Raw genomic sequence first — 21,361 nt, 5'->3', positions numbered from 1 at the left:
ATCACAGGGCATGCTGGGTCCCTGCCCAGCCTCCTGTCCCCAAACACCTCAGCATTGATCCAAGCAGGGGATCATTTGCTCCCTGGAGCAGCCATTGTCACCTGGCCTGATAAGTGAGCACTTGCCAAGAAAACAGGAAGGGGAGTTTCAAAGTTCCCGGGGCTTTGCAGAGGAGGGTGGACGGCTGTTTACCTGGTGTCAGAGCAGCAGAGCTGCTGGCCAGAGTGGTCACCTAGGCACTGTGGGATATCTTGCGGAGGCTAAAAGCTCTGTAAACAGGAAGAATGTGTCTTCACTTGCACATCACCACGAAAGGATCAGCGTTAAGAGCTGTATGGCTCTTGTGGAGGTGGTTTTCTGCTTGCGGTGAAACTTCTGAATTTCACTGCAAAAAGGCACTGGCCAAGTGTAGACGCTCCCACGGTTTTTGCGCAAGAAAGGGACTTTTTGCACTTTAAATGGCGAGTGTAGACATGCCCTGAAGGTCAGCACATCCAGACTGTTCTCTGACAGGGGTGGGGGGGATGAGGTTTGGGGAGAGCAAGTTCCAATGAGAACACAAACTGCTTGCCTTTCACTGCAGCACATCAAACTCAACGAAACATGGACTAGGACTCTGAACATTCACCAGAGGACTAAACCTATTAACTAGGAGCAAAATATCAAACACATCCCACTTAACCCCACCCAGAGAAATTCATGGTTTCGCAGCAGGGTTCAGTCTTCCATATGATTTTGGCTAGCGGTTCTCTGGTGGTCCCCCCACCCCGCCAGCTATGAAGTATAAAAGCATAGCTTGAAATGAAGCTATGGACAGAGGGTAAGGAGGAAACAAATGGATTACATAGTACATTTGAAGCTCCAGCCGGGGATAACTCTCCCCGACATGCCTATCTACTTAGAAGGGGAATGCCTCGCTTCTCTTCCTCCCCCCAACTCTCTCCTCACAGAAGGGGGCACATTCACTTTTACTGCCCTTCCCCAACCAAGCAAAGCAAGAGAGTGGTCTCACCCACCCATCCATCACTCAACAGGTTGGGTGGCCGAGGGGGGGGTGTCCTGCACTTTGCTTCTCCACTCTGCAGCATACTGACAGATGGCAATCACAGTCAGTGGACAAAAGGGACTATCCACGTACAGTCCATGTGAACAGCATTTTGCCTAACAGAAAATGCAAGGTATGAAGTGCTGAGCCACTGTGCATCGCTGTACTCACCTGTCTGACCATTTACACCTCTGAGTGCTATTTTTGCACTGATCGTTCACTCGGTTCCCTTTCTAACCTCTCTACATAACTTCATACTTTTTGCATCATTACGAATGTTTAATATCCCTCAATTTTATACAAAATAAAAACATTCAATCATCCCTCCAAAACAATTCAATGACAAATTAAACTGCAGTTGAAATCTGTGATATTGCCATGTCTGGTGGTGGGGTTTTGTCATCCCCCCCCCCCCCCCAAGCAACAAAAAAAGCACACAGATTTTGTTTTATTTGAGAGTCAATATTGCAATCAGCCCTGTTCAATGGTCATTGTCAATTTCAGACCCATTTGCTATGGTATTAGAACATATATAAAACTTTTAAAACTATAAAACATTCTATGCTGGCTTTCAACTGGCAATGGAGACTGAGTTGAGCACTTTATGCACAAACCTCGTGTTTCAGTTGTAATTTCCCAGATACTCCTCCTTAAAGAAAACAAAGGGCTTAATGACTCAACCACTGAAAAACAATTACATTTCTTCCCACAGTAACAAAAAAGGCTGCAACATGCAAAACAACAACTGTGGCAATATTTAGGAGGAGATAGTCCACTGATGTCAGTGCCAATAAGTTTAGGGAACTATGAGCAAACATTATTCATGTGCTCTGAAAGCCCCCAATTTGATGAGACACAGCACTAAAGTTTATGCAGAGTGCACCACACGCCATCTCCAAGGCTCATACAGACCACACTTTAAATAAAGAGTTATAGAAATGAAAACATGAACCAATTTTACTCATCTCCATTTTAAAATGGACCAAGAAAAATTACTAGTGACTACACTCACACAAACCTGAAGAGCTCGGTGTAGTTTGCAAGCTTGTCTCTTTCATCAACAAAAGCTGGTTCAATTACCTCACCCACCTTGTCTCTAAAATCTGAGGACCAGCATGAATACAACACTGCATACACCCACACATCACACAAAAGTTTACAACTAGTAGCTTAAATTTCCTTTAACTTGTATAAAGCATTAAAGTTGGCAACTGTAAGGAACTGACAAGGAGGAAAACAAAACAGAAGTTTTAAAAGTAGTATCTTAAGACAGAAGTAGTATTCTAGGCCTTGAAAACAAAAAAGTGCATGAGAATCAACAGCTGCAGAGTGAATATAACAAGACTCTAGTCTCTTCTATGCTCTGAAAACTCCTGTTCAGTGGTGAGGGTTGTTGAAATGGGAATTTTGGCCTTGCCTATACATTTTCCTTCTAGAAAGGGCTACTCCACTTTGGCTTCTAGGTTGCTCCTCCTCCATTGCTATAGCAGATATCTGTATCTCTTCAGTTACCAACGCACCTTTGCTAAACAGTCAACTTCCCTTGCAGGGAACAATCTCCTAATCACAATCTAAAATGAGAACAATGCAGAGAATAGGATTTCAGGCTGCTTACAGGTAAAATCAGATTGTCCTTTATGACTGGAAGCCTCTAGCACTCTAAAAACTAGACACCATCTAGCAATACCCAATGCCAAGACCAAGCTAACTGGAGGCAGACAGAGGATCCCTGCACGACAGCACTCAAGACCCTGTGCTTGAAAGTTGGATGTGAGGAAGTTCTGACATCCACACAAGAATGGCGTATGAAGATTTGTATGCATTACCAAAAGATCATTCTCTATGAGGCAGATTTACTCTGTGCTCACGTGGTGTTCTCGATACAAGGAGTGAGCTCTAATGCCTACGAGGCATGGGAGACTCCTCTGCACATGATTCCTTAATACATATGGAAATCCATCTAGGATGGTGACAAACTGCCTTTTTCTGTGACCCCAAACTCCTTGATTCTATGTAGGTGTAGCTTAAATCACTAGGGGGACATCAAACCCTTTCCTTATCTGATGCCAGCTAAGGACTAAAGGAAAGGAGACTGATTAATAATGGGGAATCAAAAACTGAGAACCCATCAGATACTTTATCGCTGTGGAAACCAGAAAGGTAGTGGCAGGAGAGGGCTGCCAGCTCACCTGCTCTCCACGCACAGGTAACAGCCCCTAGAAAAACCACTTGTGCTGAGAACCAAAACAAAAATGCAGAGGCCAGAGGTTCCTAGTGAAAAATACAGCATTGAGATGCCAAGGAGGGACAACCTATGCAGACTTTACCAAATCAGTTCTGCTAACCTGAAAATTCTGGTCACTAAGGGTCTCTACCCGTGGCTGGCCCGTGTCAGCTGACTGGGATTGGGCTATAAAACTGCAGTGTAGACAGTCCGGCAGCCCAAGCCCGAGTTAGCTAAGAAAGGCCAGTTACAAGTGTTTAACTGCAGCGTAGAGATACCCTAAGGGGCAGAATCCTGCAACGAGCCCTAGGATCACAGATTGCTGAAACATGCCTTCTCTGCATGCTGAGACTTTTCGGCTTGGGATTCTGTTGACAGGCAAAGGAGATGCACTTCAATCCTCCCCCAGACTGAGCAACGTGAGAGGATGGCTGTCCTGTTCAGGGACTGCGCACTATAACGAATGCCTTAGCGACTCGCCAGTCTACCTGTACAGCCTGCTAGCTGCATGGCTGCTAAGTTCGGACATCCTTCTCCACCCCTTCTAAGAGAACCCTCTTCTCTCTGGCTGAAGTTCTCCCCTTTAGTTACAGATCAGAGGTTACTACGGCAGAGTCAGTCAGATACCATGTCCTTGAACTGGAACAAGGCTAGGCTCGCTGCTCAGAAGTCAAGGACCTTGATGTGGTCCTGTCTGGGCCACATTTCCTGGGCATTTCTGGATAGGAGAAAGCTTGAGACTGACGTCGGTGGTGATGATGTGACTCTTGCAAGGGCATATCTTTCAATAAATTCCCTGGAGAGCTACCACCACCAAAAGGACTTCTGAGAAGAACAGACACATGAAGCTCTGCTGAGTGGAGGAGAACTGGGTTAGGGAAGTTCACAGGAGAGGACAGGAGAACCTCCTGGCCTATGGCAACAGTTCTGAGAGCCAGGTCATGACTTCCATTAACTAGATCTGCATCTCCCTGAGCCTGATGACGATATCCAAAGGAGCCCCCAGATGAGCCCGCTTTTGTTTTGGTTTATCAAGTCTGTCTTGTTGAGACAGAGGAAACACTACTGCTAGAACTGCTAACAAAGCTAACTCACTCATTAAAAGCCCCAAGCTGCCAATTATCCAGCTAAAGAATGGGGAGATGATGTAATGGATAGCTGCAGGCACCACCATCATGATCTCTGAACAACCTCTTAGTGCTAGTGTTAGGCCAAAGAGAAAAATGGAACACTGAAGATGCCGAGGATCTGTTGCAAATTGCAGGAATCCTTGATGAGCACTGAGGAAGTCTCCTAAGGTCAAACAGCGGCTGTGATGGACCAAGTGCTTTCTGTTTTGAGTGAACGCAGATGACAGAAGAATTGAGCCGCTTGCGATCTAACACTAATTGTGCCCCTACTGACCACGGAGAGCCTGTATACAATAGAAAGGAGTAAATTCCTAAAAATGTAGCTGGTATTTTGGAATGAGCTGGATTGTTTGGATCTCCAGCAAGTGCTGCAAAAAGCCCTGGTCATGGCTGTCCTTTCATCCTGATGGAAGGAGAAGGTACAAATCTACTAATCAACCGGGAAGAAAGAGAACGCCACAGAGTACCCTGCAGATGACTGGTAACACCTATTTTATCCTCTGTAGTAAAGGATCCCACATAAAAGAAAAGAAAAGGCAGGAAATTTACTACTTGCTCTTGGAATAAATGGTCAGTTTTAAGAATGGAGAGAGGTAAATAGTGGTGTCCCCCAGGGGTCTGTACTGGGACCAGTCCTATTCAACATATTCATAGACGATCTGGAAAAAGGGGTAAACAGTGAGATGGCAAAATTTGCAGATGATACAAAACTAGTTAAGATAGTTAAGCCCCAGGCAGACTGCGAAGAGTTACAAAAGGACTTCTCAAAACTGGGTGACTGGGCAACAAAATGTCAGATGAAATTCAATGTTGATAAATGCAAAGTAATGCACATTGGAAAACATAATCCCAACTATACATATAAAATGATGGGGTCTAAGTTAGCAGTTACCACTCAAGAAAGAGATGTTGGAGTCATCGTGGATAGTTCTCTGAAAACATCCACTCAATCTGCAGTGGCAGTCAAAAAAGCAAACAGAATGTTGGGAGTCCTTAAGAAAGGGATAGATAATAAGACAGAAAATATTATATTGCCTTTCTATAAATCCATGGTACGCTCACATCTTGAATACTGCCATTTCATAGATTTGGGGAGGGAATGCTTTGTCGATTTTTCACTCCTTTTACCTCAGAATTGGTAATTTTTTCAAACCTTGGATAAAACCTTTTTTCAAACCTTGGATAAAAACCACATCTTAAAATTTGTGATACAATGACCAAACATCTCAATCTCTAAAAACAGAGTCATCACAGCCATCTCAGTTGTCACTTGCAGGTGAACGAGGAAAACAGCAGCAGGTTAATTTCAGCGTTAACAAACAGAAGGAATAATTTGAACTACAAGTACTAACTGTTTATTTAGAATTTAACTAACCAATTTAAACTAACCATTCAGGAAAGAGGCCAGAGCACTACCGTGGTCAGTTTAAGAAAAGACACGCTGTACCGTGGTACAGCAACAGTCAAAAGAGCAAACCGATTGTTAGGATGTATAAAAAATGGGATTGAAAATGATTATATAAATTAATTATATAAATGTTCAGTACCTGACACAACCTTTTTATTTCAATTCTGATTTTCTCTTAAACAGACTGCCAATGGGTATGAAAATGTGCTCAAGTCTATTAAAATCTTATGACTTCACACACATTTGAACACAAGCCCCTCTAGGAGAAAAACTTTTGCAATAACCCAAACAATGTCCTACTGTTTCCTCAAAATGCAGTTAACACATGATTGAGAATGGGTCTAGTTGAAATACCACAGGATAATTATACTATCTTTACACAGAGCAATAACACTATCCATTACCCTCTAGAAGCCCTATGGATTAATAAGTGTTTTATCTTTGGTGTCAGGTGACTTGTCAAACTGTTACCATGTTCAACTTATTACACAAAAGGGATTCAACCAGGGTGGATAAAAAAATGTAAATAAAACACCCATTTTTGAAATCAAAATTTCAGTATATTTTTTCTTAGTTTGAAAACCTATTTCAAATTAAATTTGCAATTACGACAACCTACATCTTTTAAAATAATTAACAATAAATTGGAACAACATTCAAGCACTACATATTTGCCACCATTTTTTTTTTTTTTTTAAATAAAGTGAACTGGTAGAAATCACTGGCTAAGCAGAGTTCGTTTAAAGTGCTGAATCAACTTTTGTCAGAGACTATTTTCATCATTTCATTCTACTCTCCTAGTTCAGTTCAATGACTAGTTCAAAGTTGAGAAACCAACTGGGAGTTGAAAAAGCAGGAAAGCTTATTTTCCTCTTCAAATCTCTGAATAAAAACCAAGGTGCAAGAGGATAAGATTTACTAGGTCTGAAACCTCGAAGGACACAGTATCCAGAAACTATCAGTTCCATTCACTCACCATACATAATACTTGTTTTGCATTTGAAACTAGCTGATTAAACTATGTTTTGATTAACTTACTCCCCACCTTACATATGCAGCACATTTTTATTAGTTGTAACTACTTTAGCAATTTTAGAATGCAGGGTTCTCCGCAGTTTTAATTTAATTCCAATTTCCATTCAACTGCATTTTAACACAAATTATGCATAAAAATCTAGTAAATATTTGAACATACATGTAAAAATTAACCTCAATAAATATATGTTAAACTATACAATTGCTTAAATAAATGCATATAGCTGTAATATATCTCCTGGTTAGCAAAAAAAGGCCAGAAGATAGGATGACAAACAATATAGTATGAATGCATCCTGTGAATGTTGTTGTTCAAGATCTGATTCTAACCATAATCAAAGGAGAGATTATATAATGTAGCACTATATTCAATGAGATGTAGAAAACCTATAGTGAAAAGAAGTCAACAGTAATGACTTCAAAACACATTCCACCAGCGCATAAACCTCAAAGAAAAAGAAAAATGAGAGAACCAGACAACACATCACAGAATATCACATGTAACATCCGTTGTGTCAGGCAGAATTCTCCAGTGGGTGGATCTAGGACTCCATTAGCTCTTCTATGCTGCTATAGCATGTAAAATTGACTTGGGGAAAGGGAATCTCCCTCCCTCAACAGGGATAGGATAATCCAGGTAACAAGCAAGCAAGCCTTTTCCATCAGCTTGTTCCATTAACAAAACTAAAAAAACAAAACAAATTAAAGTACACCTCTACCTCGATATAACACGAATTCGGATATAACGCGGTAAAGCAGTGCTGGGGGGGGGGGGCTGCGCGCTCTGGTGGATCAAAGCAAGTTCGCTATAACGCGGTTTCACCTATAATGCAGTAAGGTTTTTTGGCTCCCAAGGACAGCGTTATATCAGGGTAGAGGTGTACTTAGGAAAAGATTTTTCTTCAGACTATGTTAATGCAGCTGTGGTATATGCTGCTTAACTCAGTACCTCACACCAAGTACTAGCAACATTGGGAGAGAAATGAGGGAGTACAGCGAACTAGATGACACAGAAGAGTAGAACAGTGAACAGGGCCCGGGGGTCAAGAAGCAGCTTGGGAGAAGAACAGGTTGCACTGAGATTGAGACAGTTGAAAGCCCCCAAAATAAAAGTATGGATTCTCTTAAAAAAAAGGAATAATCTTGTGTCACTGACTTACCATTCATGGAAGTCAGTTAAAAATCCAAGCAGTTAACATCTCATCTCTCACTTAATCGATAGGGACCTTGGGTACCGGTGCACCTGTCTCCGCGGGTCTCGGCCTGTGGCACACAGCAGGTTAGTCTGCTGAGGGCTGTAACACTTTGGTCTAATTATGTCTGTTGGGTTTAGCATGGGGGTAACTAGGCGGTGTTAGTGACTTGTGATATACAGGTCAGATTAATGATCTGGTGGTCCCTGCTGGCCTTAAACTTCATGACTATGATCTAGTGACACTTGTGCTTAGTGTAGTTCTCCTCTCAAAAGAGTGAAAGGACAAGTTAATGGCTAGAAATTGCACATATAAACATGCAAGCAGTGTAGAATTAATATTGTAAAGCCAAGTCGATCACTGACTTAATTCCTTCTAAAAACCAATTGTTAGCTTAGTTTTAGGATTGATTTGTAATTTCAATTCTATCCACTTTGCCTCAGTCATAAAGACAGAATTTTATAGCATTACAATTGTATGTGCTATTTTAAAAATGGTACCAGTATATTTTAAGACTGAAAAATAAGATAAGAAAAGTTTCGAACACACTGCAGGAGAGGAGCAGAGTTGTGTGCAGGGAAGCACATGTCTGTAGAGGGTGCCTAGGTCAGAGCGGGGCTGTGCTGGAGTGCCAAGGGAGCAGTGGCGAAAGTCCAAGGACTGCCACCTCAGCACTGAGGTAACCGACTGACCCAGAACTAGTCCATCCCAGTTCCTACATCTCCACTCACCGCCCATGTCCCCACACCCTAGCTGTCTGCCCCACAGGCATCCCACATATGGCTGCCCACCCCTCATAACAGCAGAGGAGGAGCAAGAATGTGCCTGGGGAATGAGGAGCAGCATTTGGGGCGACCTTGGAGGCAACTGGCTGGGGGGCGGGGGGAGGACCATGCAGGAGAAGTAACGACACATATCTTTAAATTAAAGATGATGGTGCTGGATCATCCATTCAGCATCTAAAATATCTGTCCATCAACATCACAACACAAACAAAAATGGTTGCATTATTTTAAAAATATAAAAAGCAGCCTCTGTCAGAGAGTCTCAGCGTAGTTTGGGGGTTGTGGGAGCAGTGGTGTTTTAGATAAATAAGTAAAAGAGAAGCAAGCGTCACCAGAGCAAGTTTCTTAAAAGGCCCAGTTTTAATGCGTTTTAACTCAAACTAAATTTGCAGGTCTACCTGAAAAAACTAAACGTCCCCCTTCCCTTCACAACATTTTTACTCGCAGATTATGGTCTTGATCCAGCAAAGCACTTAAACATGTTCGAAAGCATTTTGATGGCTCTGGGTACTTTAAATTAGGGGAAGATGGATACACTGTATATATCACAGAGAAGAGGCTGAATCCCAGTTTTAAGTGAAAAATTCAAAATAACCTTCACTATGGAGTCATGACTAGTGCTTCCGTAAGGTAAGTATGACCCACATATACACCAACGTTTATGTTATGCACATCTCTGTACATTTGGGAACATGAAACATTTGCAACAAGACATATTTCCAGAAATTATTATAAACCTTTCCCTTTCAAAGTTTGCATGTAAGGAAACAGAAAATTAAAAAAATAAAATAAAATAAAGTTACCCTTCTTGGGCAATAGGAAGCATTAAACTCATCTCCAATACGCCGCAGTTCCTGTGCAATCCATATTTCCGGCTGCATGTCTTCACGTATTGAGGGAGACTCCCACCTGGAAGCTGCATTAGAACAGAAATAAAGAGTACTTTGACATTTCCAAAAGTCACCTGTTGAAATTAAAGTACAATAGGAAAAAAAAATCTATTAAACTTATTCTGTCAAAAGTTTGTGGACTAAATTTTTGTGAATGCATTTTAACAATGAAACACCTAAGAATACAATCACTGGAAGCTGTATAAGACAGCAAGAGAAAATTATTTACTTGCAATTCTGCTTCTCTGAAGATACCAGGCAATCAGAGTTCTCACTCTTTGGTCTTAGCTTTCTAGTATGACACAGGTGGATCTGCCGTAGCTCTTATAATTTTGATCTGAGGGCAGTGGTAAGACTCATACTAACCTTTGCATGCCACCCACAAAAGTAAAACTACTGCCCTCTAAACATTTCAGCCAGTTCCTTTCGTTGAACAGAAGGTAAAGCTCACAAAATAAGAGTTACAAAGGGATCTCACAAAACTGGGTGACTGGGCAACAAAATGGCAGATGAAATTCAATGTTGATAAAAGCAGAGTAATGCATAATTCCAACTATGCATACAAATGATTGGGGTCTTTATTAGCTGTTCCCACTCAAGAAAGATCTTGGAGTCATTATGGATAGTTCTCTGAAAACATCTGCTCTGTGTGCAGCGGCAGTCAAAGACGCTAACAGAACGTGAGGAATCATTAGGAAAGGGATAGGGACTAAGACGGAAGAGATCACAATACCACTGGATATATAGTGATACTGAGACTGAGGCTCGCAAGCCACAAGATGCTCTTTAATGTCTCCCCTGTGGCTCTTTGCAGCACAATATTAAAACACGGTGTGATTTAATTATTAACCCATCTAAGTTAACAACTAATCAGGAGTCTTTTACTATGTTATTAACCAATTGTAGTGGATAAAATACTTTTGTCAGTCATTTTGCTGTGAGAAAAAAAATACACACTAAATATTTCCCCTCATACTGTTTAAACAGGACTATAGAGTACTATAGTAAATAAAACAATGAATTCACATTGCTGTGGCTCTTTTGGAGAATGCAGATCACAAATTTGGCTTCTGAACCACTGAGGTCTGACTATCACTGGTATAAATCCATGGTACCCCCACACTGCATGCACGTCTGGTCACCCCATCTCAAAAAAGATACATTAGAAATGAGAAAAGTACAGAGAAGGTCAGTAAAAATGATGAGGGTTAAAGAACAGCTACCATCCAAGGAGAGAGTAAAAAGGCTGGGACTGACGAGCTTGGAAAAGAGACGACTAAGGGGGGGAAAATGATAAAAGTCTATAAAATCATGAATGGTTTAGAGAATGTGAATAAGGAAGCATATTTAACCCTTCGCACAAGAACCAGGGGTCACCCAATGAAACAAGCAGCAGGGCTGAAAACAAAGAAGCACTTCTTAAAGAAATGCAGTTAACCTGTGGAATTCTCTGCCAGGGGATATTGTGAAGGCCAAAAGTATAACTGGGTTCAACAAAGAATCGGGTAAGTTCATGGAGGACAGGTCCATCAATGACTATTAGCCAAGATGACCAGGGATCAACCCTATGTTCTGAGGCTCCTTAAACTTCTGATTGCCAGAAGCTGGGACTGGACGACAGGGGATGGCTCGCTGGATAACTGGCATGTTCTGTTCATTCCCTCTGAAACATCTGGCACTGAACACGGTCAGAAAACAGGCTATTAAGCTACACAGGCCATTGATCTGACCCAGTATGGCCATTTTTACGTTCTTATAGTCTTCTAGCTTCTGGCCGGCCAAGCTATAACAAGAAGTCAGACACTATAACAGCACTGCCCACACGGATTGGTGTGAAAAACAGCAAGAAGTTGAGTGGACTTCCTAAGGGCTTTAGTCTGACCCAAATGAAACTCTGAGCCCCACAGACCTTTTGACACTGAGCACATAGCGAAGGGCCTCATGGGGAGGGGAACAGAAGGCATGACAAACGTTGGCAGGAGGACAAATTCAATGGAGTGGAACTCTCAGACCACTGTGGGGAGGACTGTTCAATGATTCCACACCACCACCTTAAACCTGGTGTAAACTGGATCGGTCACAACAACCTGAAGCTCACTCCTGCTGTGAGCTGAAAGGACTCCCAGCGAGAAAGCAACCTTCCATGCAAGATAATTAAGCTCACAGGAACTGAATGGCTCGAAAGAAACTTTCATCAGCTTTGTCAGGGTGACCTCATTCTCCCCTAACACTGGGGGCTGTTTAACATGAGGTTTCAAATGTCAAACACTGCCTCAACCTGACAACAAGGATCTTCTAAGCCTCTAATTGGCTTATTTTGAGAGCCTCATCTCCCATATCACAGCGCACTGGTCTCCTTTGAATCAGTTCATGACAGGCTAAAATAGCTGCCAAATGTACGTGGATGGAGCTGGCCTTTACATCAGGAGGCAGGCAAGCAGTCTCTCCATGTGCGTGGAAGAGGAAGAATAAAAAACAGGAGTTGACTGGGGCCTGAATGCACCACAACCTTCCTTCATTTGAAATTTCAGGGCCTTCTGACAGATGGCTTCCAAGACACCAGAAGGACCTGAGCCACCTGCCTAGATATCCCATGCCTGCAGAGCTCTACCCTCTCGGAAGTGCAGCTGCCAGTTTGGGAGAGAGGTACCCTAGTTGTGAGCGACAATCAGAGGTTCTCCCATCCTGTAAATCATGCATTACACCATATGATAATGGCACTGTTTTAAAAGAAACTGGTTTCCCAAAAACATGGTTGGCAGCAGCCTGTTTTAAAACTCAAAATATAATATAAAAAAATTCCTATTATTCTGAACCGCCCAAATGTGTAAGCAATGAAGAAAAATCTTCAAATGCTCAAAGAGCACTCTCCTCCTAAATTCTAAAAATATGGTTCAAATCTGACACAGGAATGCTGTGAAAACAGCATCATGGGATTATAATTTTTAGTATTTTAAAGATTCCCAATCCCAATGTACTTTGCTTACAAGGAAAAACAAACATTTTACTTACTGATGAGTCCCGCAAATTGAAATGGAATCTCAAAATCAAGTTGGGATCTTTCTGGCTCAGCCATTAGATACTAGTAAAAGATAGCACAGGCCCAATTTTGTTTCCTGATACACCTGTGCAGCCCTGTTTTCTGGGAGCAGAATCAAGGTGTATCGGGGGCAGAATTGGCTCTGCAGTTTGTTAGCTGTTCTGTGGGTGTTGTGTGAGACAAAACAAAAACTAACTCACTCTCCCATAGCTGTGTTGTTTTGACAAGCCTATCGGTAGTTTGGAGCAGCAAAAACATAGCATCACTAAAGTGATCACAAGGAACTCAATGCACACAGAGTGACCATCTACTGACTATGGTGCCATTTTCCCCAGTCACTTTGCTGAGTAGAACCACATTTAATTAGTTTCTCTGCCTGTTGCAGGACACCTCTACAACTTTCTCTTTTATTCCATCAAGACAACAGTTTTAGCCTTTTAGGTTTCGTGGTCAAATAGTACTGAAATGTCCAATAAAAGAAAAATCTCATTTTTGTCAACCTAGAAGTTAAAGTACATTGTAGGGGGTTTGGGGAGGGATATTTATTTATATCTGGGAATATATTATTATTGCACAAACTAAAGAACTATTCCTCTTAGGCTTGGTCTACACTACCCCCCCCAATTCGAACTAAGGTACGCAACTTCAGCTACGTGAATAACGTAGCTGAAGTCGAAGTACCTTAGTTCGAACTTACCTTGGTCCACACGCGGCAGGCAGGCTCCCCCGTCGACTCCGCGGTACTCCTCTCGCCGAGCTGGAGTACCGCAGTCGACGGCAAGCACTTCCGGGTTCGACTTATCGCGTCCAGACTAGACGCGATAAGTCGAACCCAGAACTTCGATTTCCAGCCGTCGAACTAGCTGGTAAGTGTAGCCAAGGCCTAAGTTACAGAATTTTAACTTCTTTCTTTTATCAAGCATTTTAACAGAAAAATTAGATCCAATGTGGGGGGGGAGAAGAGTAGGAGCATTGGCTGCTAAAAGTGTGCTAATACATAACTTTTACATTTAACAAAAAATATATATATATAGTTGACAGATTTGTTACTCATTTTAAGAAACAGAATTTAACGTGAACATAAAACCCCAATTCTGAAACACATTAGTGAGAGAAATGATCAGCTTTTAACAGAATTTGGTCCATGCCATGTTGGAAAACAGATCTATGCTGATTGTCACAATCTGGGTCCAGACACCCCAGGACAGAGAACAGGTGATCTGAACCCCAAAGAATAAGCAACTGAATTAACTGATTGTATACAATATTATTGTACTATAAAAGTGCACTGAGTAAGATAGTACAAAAACTGGTGAGACACTGGTCATGAACATCACCAAGTTATGCAGTATGGGATGTGTATAAAGAGTTGTGTGCTGGAAATATGTTCTTAAAATATGTTTGGGAAGCAGAGGCTAGAGAAGCCTGCCTTAGACAAAGGACTGTGAATTTAATTATCTGGGGCAAGCTTTGTAAGCCATACACAATGAAAGTACATTTACATATGAGGTAACCCAAGCAATCAAGCAGTGGAGGAAACAGCTTGGTAAGCTCGCTGGGCAGTATGAACCCCCAGGGGGTTGTCTTGGCTCCTGAGGCAAAGACAACAGTCTCTGGGAAATATAAGGGGAGCAAAAAGACATTCTGGTTACCCATCATGTAGGGGACAAAGGGAACAGCAACCTTTGAGTCTGAACATTGGATCCTCTCTCCTCCTAGAGGGCTGGAGATGCTGGTAGCTTGATGTAAGTGAGAAGCTATTTTAGGCAAAGACAACTTGCTGGAATTAAGTTTTAGAAAGCATGTTTTGTTTTGCTTTTAATGATTTTCTGTTATCTCTGCTTAGTATCACTTAAATCTATGTTCCTTATTAATAAACACTCTTGGTTTTACTATAAATCATCTCAGTGCTGTGTTTTAATGTAGAGTGCGTAGCCTCAGGGAGCCAAGCTAGTGCGTACACTGCCTCTTTGCAGGCAGCAAACTTAATTTCAGAAAGTGTCCAGTGAGAGGGAGTGGATGCTGCACAGAGAAGTCTCTGGGGAACTGGGGAACTCTGGAACTGGAGATTGCTGGCTTGGCAGGGACCTGACACAGTCTAACCTCCAGCACAGCTCTCCCGCGCTGAGGCAGAGTGTGTTCTGGGTGCCTTGGTTAGAGCATCACACTGACATAGGATATATTAACTGGAAATATACGCTCAGACTCTAAGCAAGCATGACAACACTTTTTTAACCAAGTATTTCACAAACTTGGCTAAAAAAACCTAAAAGGAATCACAAGGGAATATACACAGCTTCCAATCTCAAAATATTCAAAGGATTAGTAAAGCAGTAATAAAATGGGCGAGGGGGAACAATCATCTAAGTAAGTAAGTGTCTGGCTCCAGTCTTGCTGGAAAAATTATTTTTGAGCCAAACTAGTATTTGCTTGCTCAGATATATATTTTGTTTTCATGTTCTAGTAGTGACAGACTAGTACCAATCAACCCTCCTTGTGAAGGGTTTAACAGGCACAATTTTATTCATTTTGTTAGCTGCTGAATTTCATTTAGCAAAGTCCTCATGATATTTGATGGGAACATTCTGGAACTGGGAAAACAACTCAAAAGGAGGATGTGAAGGAGAATAAAAACCAACTTACATGAGCACAACTGGCCTAGACAGTTGTCTTCCCCAGAAGAAGTTACAACTAAACCAATGTAGTTTCTCAATGCTAAAGAAAAATCAACTTTTCAGCCCAGTGTTAAAACATGTAATTCAGATACCCTCATGTAACTAAGTTTTTAACCAACTACATAACAACCACATTAAAAGAAAATGGAGTGGGAGAAAGGGGGTGGAGGTTAGGGAAAGAAAAAACAAAAATACCATTTTAGTTCTAGAACCACTTTAAAAAGAGGGCATTAATGGAATAGTAAAAAGTTAATAGGAGAAAGAATATACATCCCTCTGTTCCAGCGTTCTCCCCTAAAGGATGTGTTATGAGCCTTTATATAGGCTTCAAATGATAAAAGCTCAGCAATTCAAGAAATTAGTATCATGGTTAGGTGGCTGAGAGTGAAATCAATCTGAGGTTTTCAGAAAGGACTTTCTGTGGTGCTGCCAAATCACTAAATCAGAAGTGTCAAGTCATAATTAGCCACGCAAGCAGGCAGAGATAAATTCTCAACATTAATTTAACACTTGCTAGCCACCGAATAACTTTCACCATCATCACACAGGAGCAGTACTAGTCATATCATGACACACTTCAGTACTCTAAATCACAGAGTGCATCCATTGGTGGTGGGAGGGGGGAGGGGAGAAAAAAGTAACCTATTCCCCAAGAAACTAGCATCCCAGCATCAAAAACACAAAAAACCCAGACTCATGAAAGTATTGTCCCTACTTACAATATTCAGAAATTGGACATTCATCTGATCACCCACTAACACATACAAGATATTCTATTTTCTGCAAAATGTTTACCTGTGCAACTTTCTGAAGCTGGTATTGAGCACTTCTACTCTAAGCACTCATCTACACTGGAGATTTTTCCAGTTATACTAATATAATGCAATCGTATGGGCACTCTGACTCCAGGATAAGAGTGGCTTTTTTGACTTAGCGGAAACCGCTTCCAAAGCGACAACAACAACATCAAAAAACCCTCAAAGGCAGGCATCACCATACTGGAATAACAGTGTCCGCAGAGGAATTAACTGGTGTAACGACATTATTTTAATTCACACTATCTCATGCTGGTATCGCTTCCCTGCTTAGACAAGCCCTAAGGCCCATAGCTGCAAAGCTATTGGGTCCCTTACTGCCATGTAAGCACTGGCCCAGGATTTGGATAACAATTCTTGTTTTCCAACAGATACCTTATGGAGACACTTGGAGGAACACTGTTCACACTTCTATGTCTGATCTTTTTTAGTGTCCGTTTTTAAAGAACCAACTGATCAAACTTGATGCACACAAATGCAAACAAGACAATCATTTAAGAACTCTCATGTGCCTGCTTATTCTGCATGTAAGTGATTCCGGACATGAAAGATCATTGCTGTGATGAGAAAGGATCAGAAAATGCCTAGGACTTCAGGTGAGGAATAAGCAGCAGTTAGAGAAACAGAAATCTTGTTTATTACCAAGTGTACTTATGCAAAAGGAGACCAAAAAATATATAGTATTTCTCAGTTTTCCATAAGGCATCAGCTTCGGTTAGAAAGCACAGATGTAACAATATTAACTGCACCACGTCGTATCTGTTTACAGTTTACCTTGCGTTCTCCCCGCAATCGACACATGCCATTTTCAGGCTCTTCTTCCTCAATCTTAGTCTTTTTGTTTTGTTTTTACGTAACACTCAGTTTCAGTGCAACAGATACAGGCTATTTTCAACTCAGGAGAAAACTATTAGGTAACAAACTAACATTTTATAGACATTTAGTTTTGCAATTTTTAAATAAGCGCTGAGAGGTGGTTAAGAAGGAACCTTAGCTGAGTAAAGAAACCACATAGTAGGGTTTTCTTCTAACAGCCCCTTCTTCACCCCCATTAATACAGGCCACTCGTCCAGTGATGTCCAACATGTGGCCCTCACGGCTCTAAGTTGTTGAGATTATCGTGGGAATGTTTGTATTTTTAGGATTCCTATGCATGCCTTTGTTTCCCTTGGGGCTTTGCATTACAATGTACTGAGGGCTGCTCTCCACAAGGAAATTACATCCATATAGCTTGAAAAATCAACACCCCTGAGAGACGTAGCTACACTGACCTAAACCCCAGTGTAGATGGTGCTAGGTCGACAGAAAAATTCTTCCACTGACCTAGCAATCGCCTCTCAGGGAGGTGGATTACCTACACTGATGGGAGAACCCCGTCGGCGCGGGTAGCATCTACACTTAACACACTATAGCAGCGTGTAGACATACCTGGTGTGTATCAGGAAGAGATGAGGTGTTTGACTCACATAGCAGACTGTTAATAACTCGTTTCCAACCAACCTGAATAAAGTTGACATATCTGAATGGAGGATCCGGAAGAGACAATGGAAACCCCAAAGACCAAGACATTCACACTTAGCAAACAACAGCCAAGAGAAAGATTCCCCTCCACCTCTCTGCAGAGAAGCAGAGCAAGTCCTGAGCTGGAGAACAAAGGGGAAAGGTGTCAGGTGATGTGGCTGTGTTAAGAATGGAGCTCTCAGAGGAACAGGGGAGCTCTCACATGCAACTAAAACAAAGAAATGGAGACAGACAGGAATCAAAGACGGTTGCTACAGCAGCATGGCTCATAGCCAGTCTGACCTCTGGCTTAGCCTTTGCTTCTCTACGCTAGCCTCGGCACGGTCAGGTTCTGTACGTGTGCAAAAATTATTACCTTGTTTTGAGAAGGCTGCAATGTTGCTGCAAACACTTACTGTAAGCATTGTGCCCTGAAGGGGCAGAAAAAGTCTCATGCAGGAGTCTGGATCAGCTGGACAGGCTGCAGGGAAAGGAACAGGGACAGCTTGTGCCCAAATGCCCAGTTTTGGGGTCAGGGAGGCTATGGGCCTGCCACTGAGGAATTGTGTGGTTCCTTGGGGTCCCGCACAATAAAGGGATCACTCCTAAGGGACTGGTTCCCAGGCACAGCCCAGATCTTGTGGATCTGGGACAGTTGTGCTCTTGGAGGGGGACTGTGTTCCAAAGAAACTATAACATTTGACTATAATTGGAAACGTGTCCCTTGAGTCATTCCATTTTTAAGTTTGAGTGAGAGCGGATTTAATACACTATGGAGATGCAGTTAGGGCTCCCGCCCAAATGCCTCCCACACTAGACCAGGAGCACGATGAGCAGCTGGTTTCCCTTCTTTGCCACAGCTACTCTACAGCTCACCTGCTGGCTGGTTGCTACATCACCAGGGGAAGGAGAAAGTAGCTCTGGCTGTGAGAATTCTAACTCCTCGGCTGCCTCTGCCTGAACCCCAGCCCAAGGGAGTGCACCTAGCAAAGGATGGCTCCCTTACCCCACACAACCACCCAGGGCAGCCCAGAAAAGGAGATACTAAGAACCAATAGCCAGTTACCGGTTCCCAATTCTCCGTTCCAGCCCAAGGTAGGGCTGCTTTAAGTCATGCCAACTCAGTGGTCTACTAAGGGATGTACACCAGCTACGTACAGGTAGCTAGAGTGTAACGTGCTCCAACCAAGGGAAATGCAGGAACTGACTATACCAGCTTTACAGTCACTGGAGGCTTCCCACATATGGAGATAATCCCAGCAGGGGAACTTGTGGGGGCACGAATAGTGCAATCGGAGCAGAACAGGGAAGAAAACACGCCACAAAGTATTGACTGTGGCTCCTTGACCTTTCTGAAATAATGTGTTTGGCCCTCAGGCTGAAGAGGTTTGACACCACTGCTCTAGCGTCTGGGAAATTAAATGAAAGTTACCGAGGAAAGGAGAGAAAAGTTTTGCCATTAACATTTTGGAAAATCTATTAAGATTCCCTTTGCCTGATGCAACATTACAATCCCAAGCAGTCACCTTAATTTAGGACAGTGTTTAAAAACAACTGGTAGAATGTAACACTACAAATAATAAATCTTATGAAACACAGCCAGTGCCTTAATGCTTAAGCTCTCAGAGTATATTGTCCATTCACATTTATCAGATCCCAGGCAACAAAGCTAAAAAAAAGTACTTCCATTAACTTGCTAACTTAACCCTTTGAAAACTCTCAGCCAGATACATGAATATTTAAAAAACACATCTGCAGTCTTGTTCCTGCTCTTATCTTTTGTTGTTGTTTGTTTTTGGTCTTGTAGTTGTGTGTGCAAACATGAATATCAATATGAAACTAGCCTGTGTTAGACATGCAATGTATAGACTAGGAAGTTCTGTTGAACCTATAAAGATGTGTGCCCTTACTTTTTAACCGAAGTGTATTTATTTCAAATTTAATAAATGAGTCAATCTGAACAGCGAGGTGCATGTACAAATACACAAAACAAAAATAGGAACCACATCCCCATTAAAGAAATTCAAAAACAGCTATATAAAACACTTCCCATCCTCCCATCAGTCCTCCCCCCACTTGTGCGTATGCAGTGAATTCCAAGTTAGCCTGGCCTGTGGCTAATGAAAGCAGAATCTAACTTTTTAATCTGCTAATAAGGAGTTACCTATCCTAAGTCTATCCAGTTCGGGCTCACCTAAGTGTGCTCAGAGCCATACATTTCACTGTCTGAAGGGATAAATAATTCACCCTTCATCTAACTATCCTTCAGATCATTATCTTCAGAAGCCCAATATGCAACTGGGCTCCAAAGTAGTAGGGAGTCAGAAGCGTCCCCCATTATCTGATTCCTGAAGTCTCCACTGTAGAAGAGTAGTTAACAATGAGGTCCTTGCGAGCTGAAGAACTCTGCTAAATAAATAGTCAGCAAAATGGTCTACTTTAGCCTAACTAGTACCTAAGAGCTCTTTTGACATACAAGGCATATAACTTGAGTTCCCCAGGATAGCTATAGACAAAGAAACAGAATAGGGAGCCGTTTGAGATGCAAGGCCAAATCAAAAAAACTGGGATGTTGCCAAAAAGCACCTTGTCTTCAGAAGGGGGAAAAAGAAGGTATAAGATGAGTTAACCATTACTGTCTGCAACTCTGAAACCCTCATCTCAAAGGGCAGGTCCATGGTTCTATCTCCCAATGAGAGACTAGAGTTACACAAATGGGAATGTCTCCAAAATGAGAAAGACCTTGCTAGGTCTTTGGCTATGAACCTGAGACAGCCAAGGATGCCCTACTGGAATGCCTACGTATCTCTTGGATTTCTCTCTCTCTCGTCTTTGGGTATGCATTAAACCACAGGATACACTGAATTGCAGCTGGATGAATGAGCAAAAACACAAGCTGTTCTCTCAAAGGGATGGCACGTGACACTATCCACACTGGAAAGAGTTCACTGGGAGGAAATGTGACAAACAACTACCACAACAAGAAGGTGCTGATTGAAGTATTACATATTTAATAATTCATGCCTGCAACATTTCACAGGGTACTGGGTGCTATTTTCTAGGTTTAAAAAAAATAGCGCATAATGAAACAATTGCCCTTTAAAGTGAAAGGATGATCACTGTGGCTCTATATGTACAGATGATATTAAAGCAAATGCCATGAATTACATGAAAATCTGACACGCTTGAAGAGCTGTCAAATTTTAAGCTATACTACAGAACAGCCCATGACAATTCTACTTCTGGACCTCACAGGAGAGTCCTGCAGGCTCAGTTCTAAGGACTGGTGCTGAGTCTTCGGAGAGACCCTCCATGAAGAGAGAGTAAGGGTGAGGAGCGGTCCAAGGATCTGCTGAAGAATATGGAGCTCACAAGAGGCTGCTACTATGGAAACACACCAGCTTGGTGGAGCTGTGAATCAGTCACCAGACTTACAGATGGGGAGTTTCTTCTGGCACCAAGGATTATGGCCAACTGGCTGCCTCTATGGTCCTGAATAGCCAGTCAGCCCAATAGCCCATTCCATTTCATGACAAGTGAACTGACCACATATGAGAAAATTCACTTCTAACTTGCTTTCCTTCAGTAAGTTCTTCAGACACCCAAATATACCCATTCTCA

At 42.1% G+C, this 21,361-nt stretch overlaps 1 protein-coding gene across 7 annotated transcripts in view; it reads right to left on the bottom strand.

Moving 5' to 3' along the window:
• The window catches only part of BCL2L11 (BCL2 like 11), a 55,246-nt gene that overhangs the window by 14,297 nt on the left and 19,588 nt on the right, over window positions 1–21,361 (bottom strand). For 5 of the 7 annotated variants that reach the window (XM_034763948.1, XM_034763947.1, XM_034763949.1 and 2 more), the window contains one exon: window positions 9,624–9,736. In XM_034763948.1, coding sequence (XP_034619839.1) covers window positions 9,624–9,736 — 113 coding nt within the window. Of the gene's footprint in view, window positions 1–7,724; window positions 8,106–9,623; window positions 9,737–21,361 lie in introns of those variants that run through there. The other 2 variants (XM_034763950.1, XM_034763952.1) reach the window with 1 other exon arrangement.

This window comes from Trachemys scripta, chromosome 3, assembly GCF_013100865.1.
Source record: "Trachemys scripta elegans isolate TJP31775 chromosome 3, CAS_Tse_1.0, whole genome shotgun sequence".
NCBI classification, from domain to species: Eukaryota; Metazoa; Chordata; order Testudines; family Emydidae; genus Trachemys; species Trachemys scripta.
Note: the sequence above shows the minus strand (reverse complement) of the source record. Positions and strands in the feature narration are given on the sequence as shown.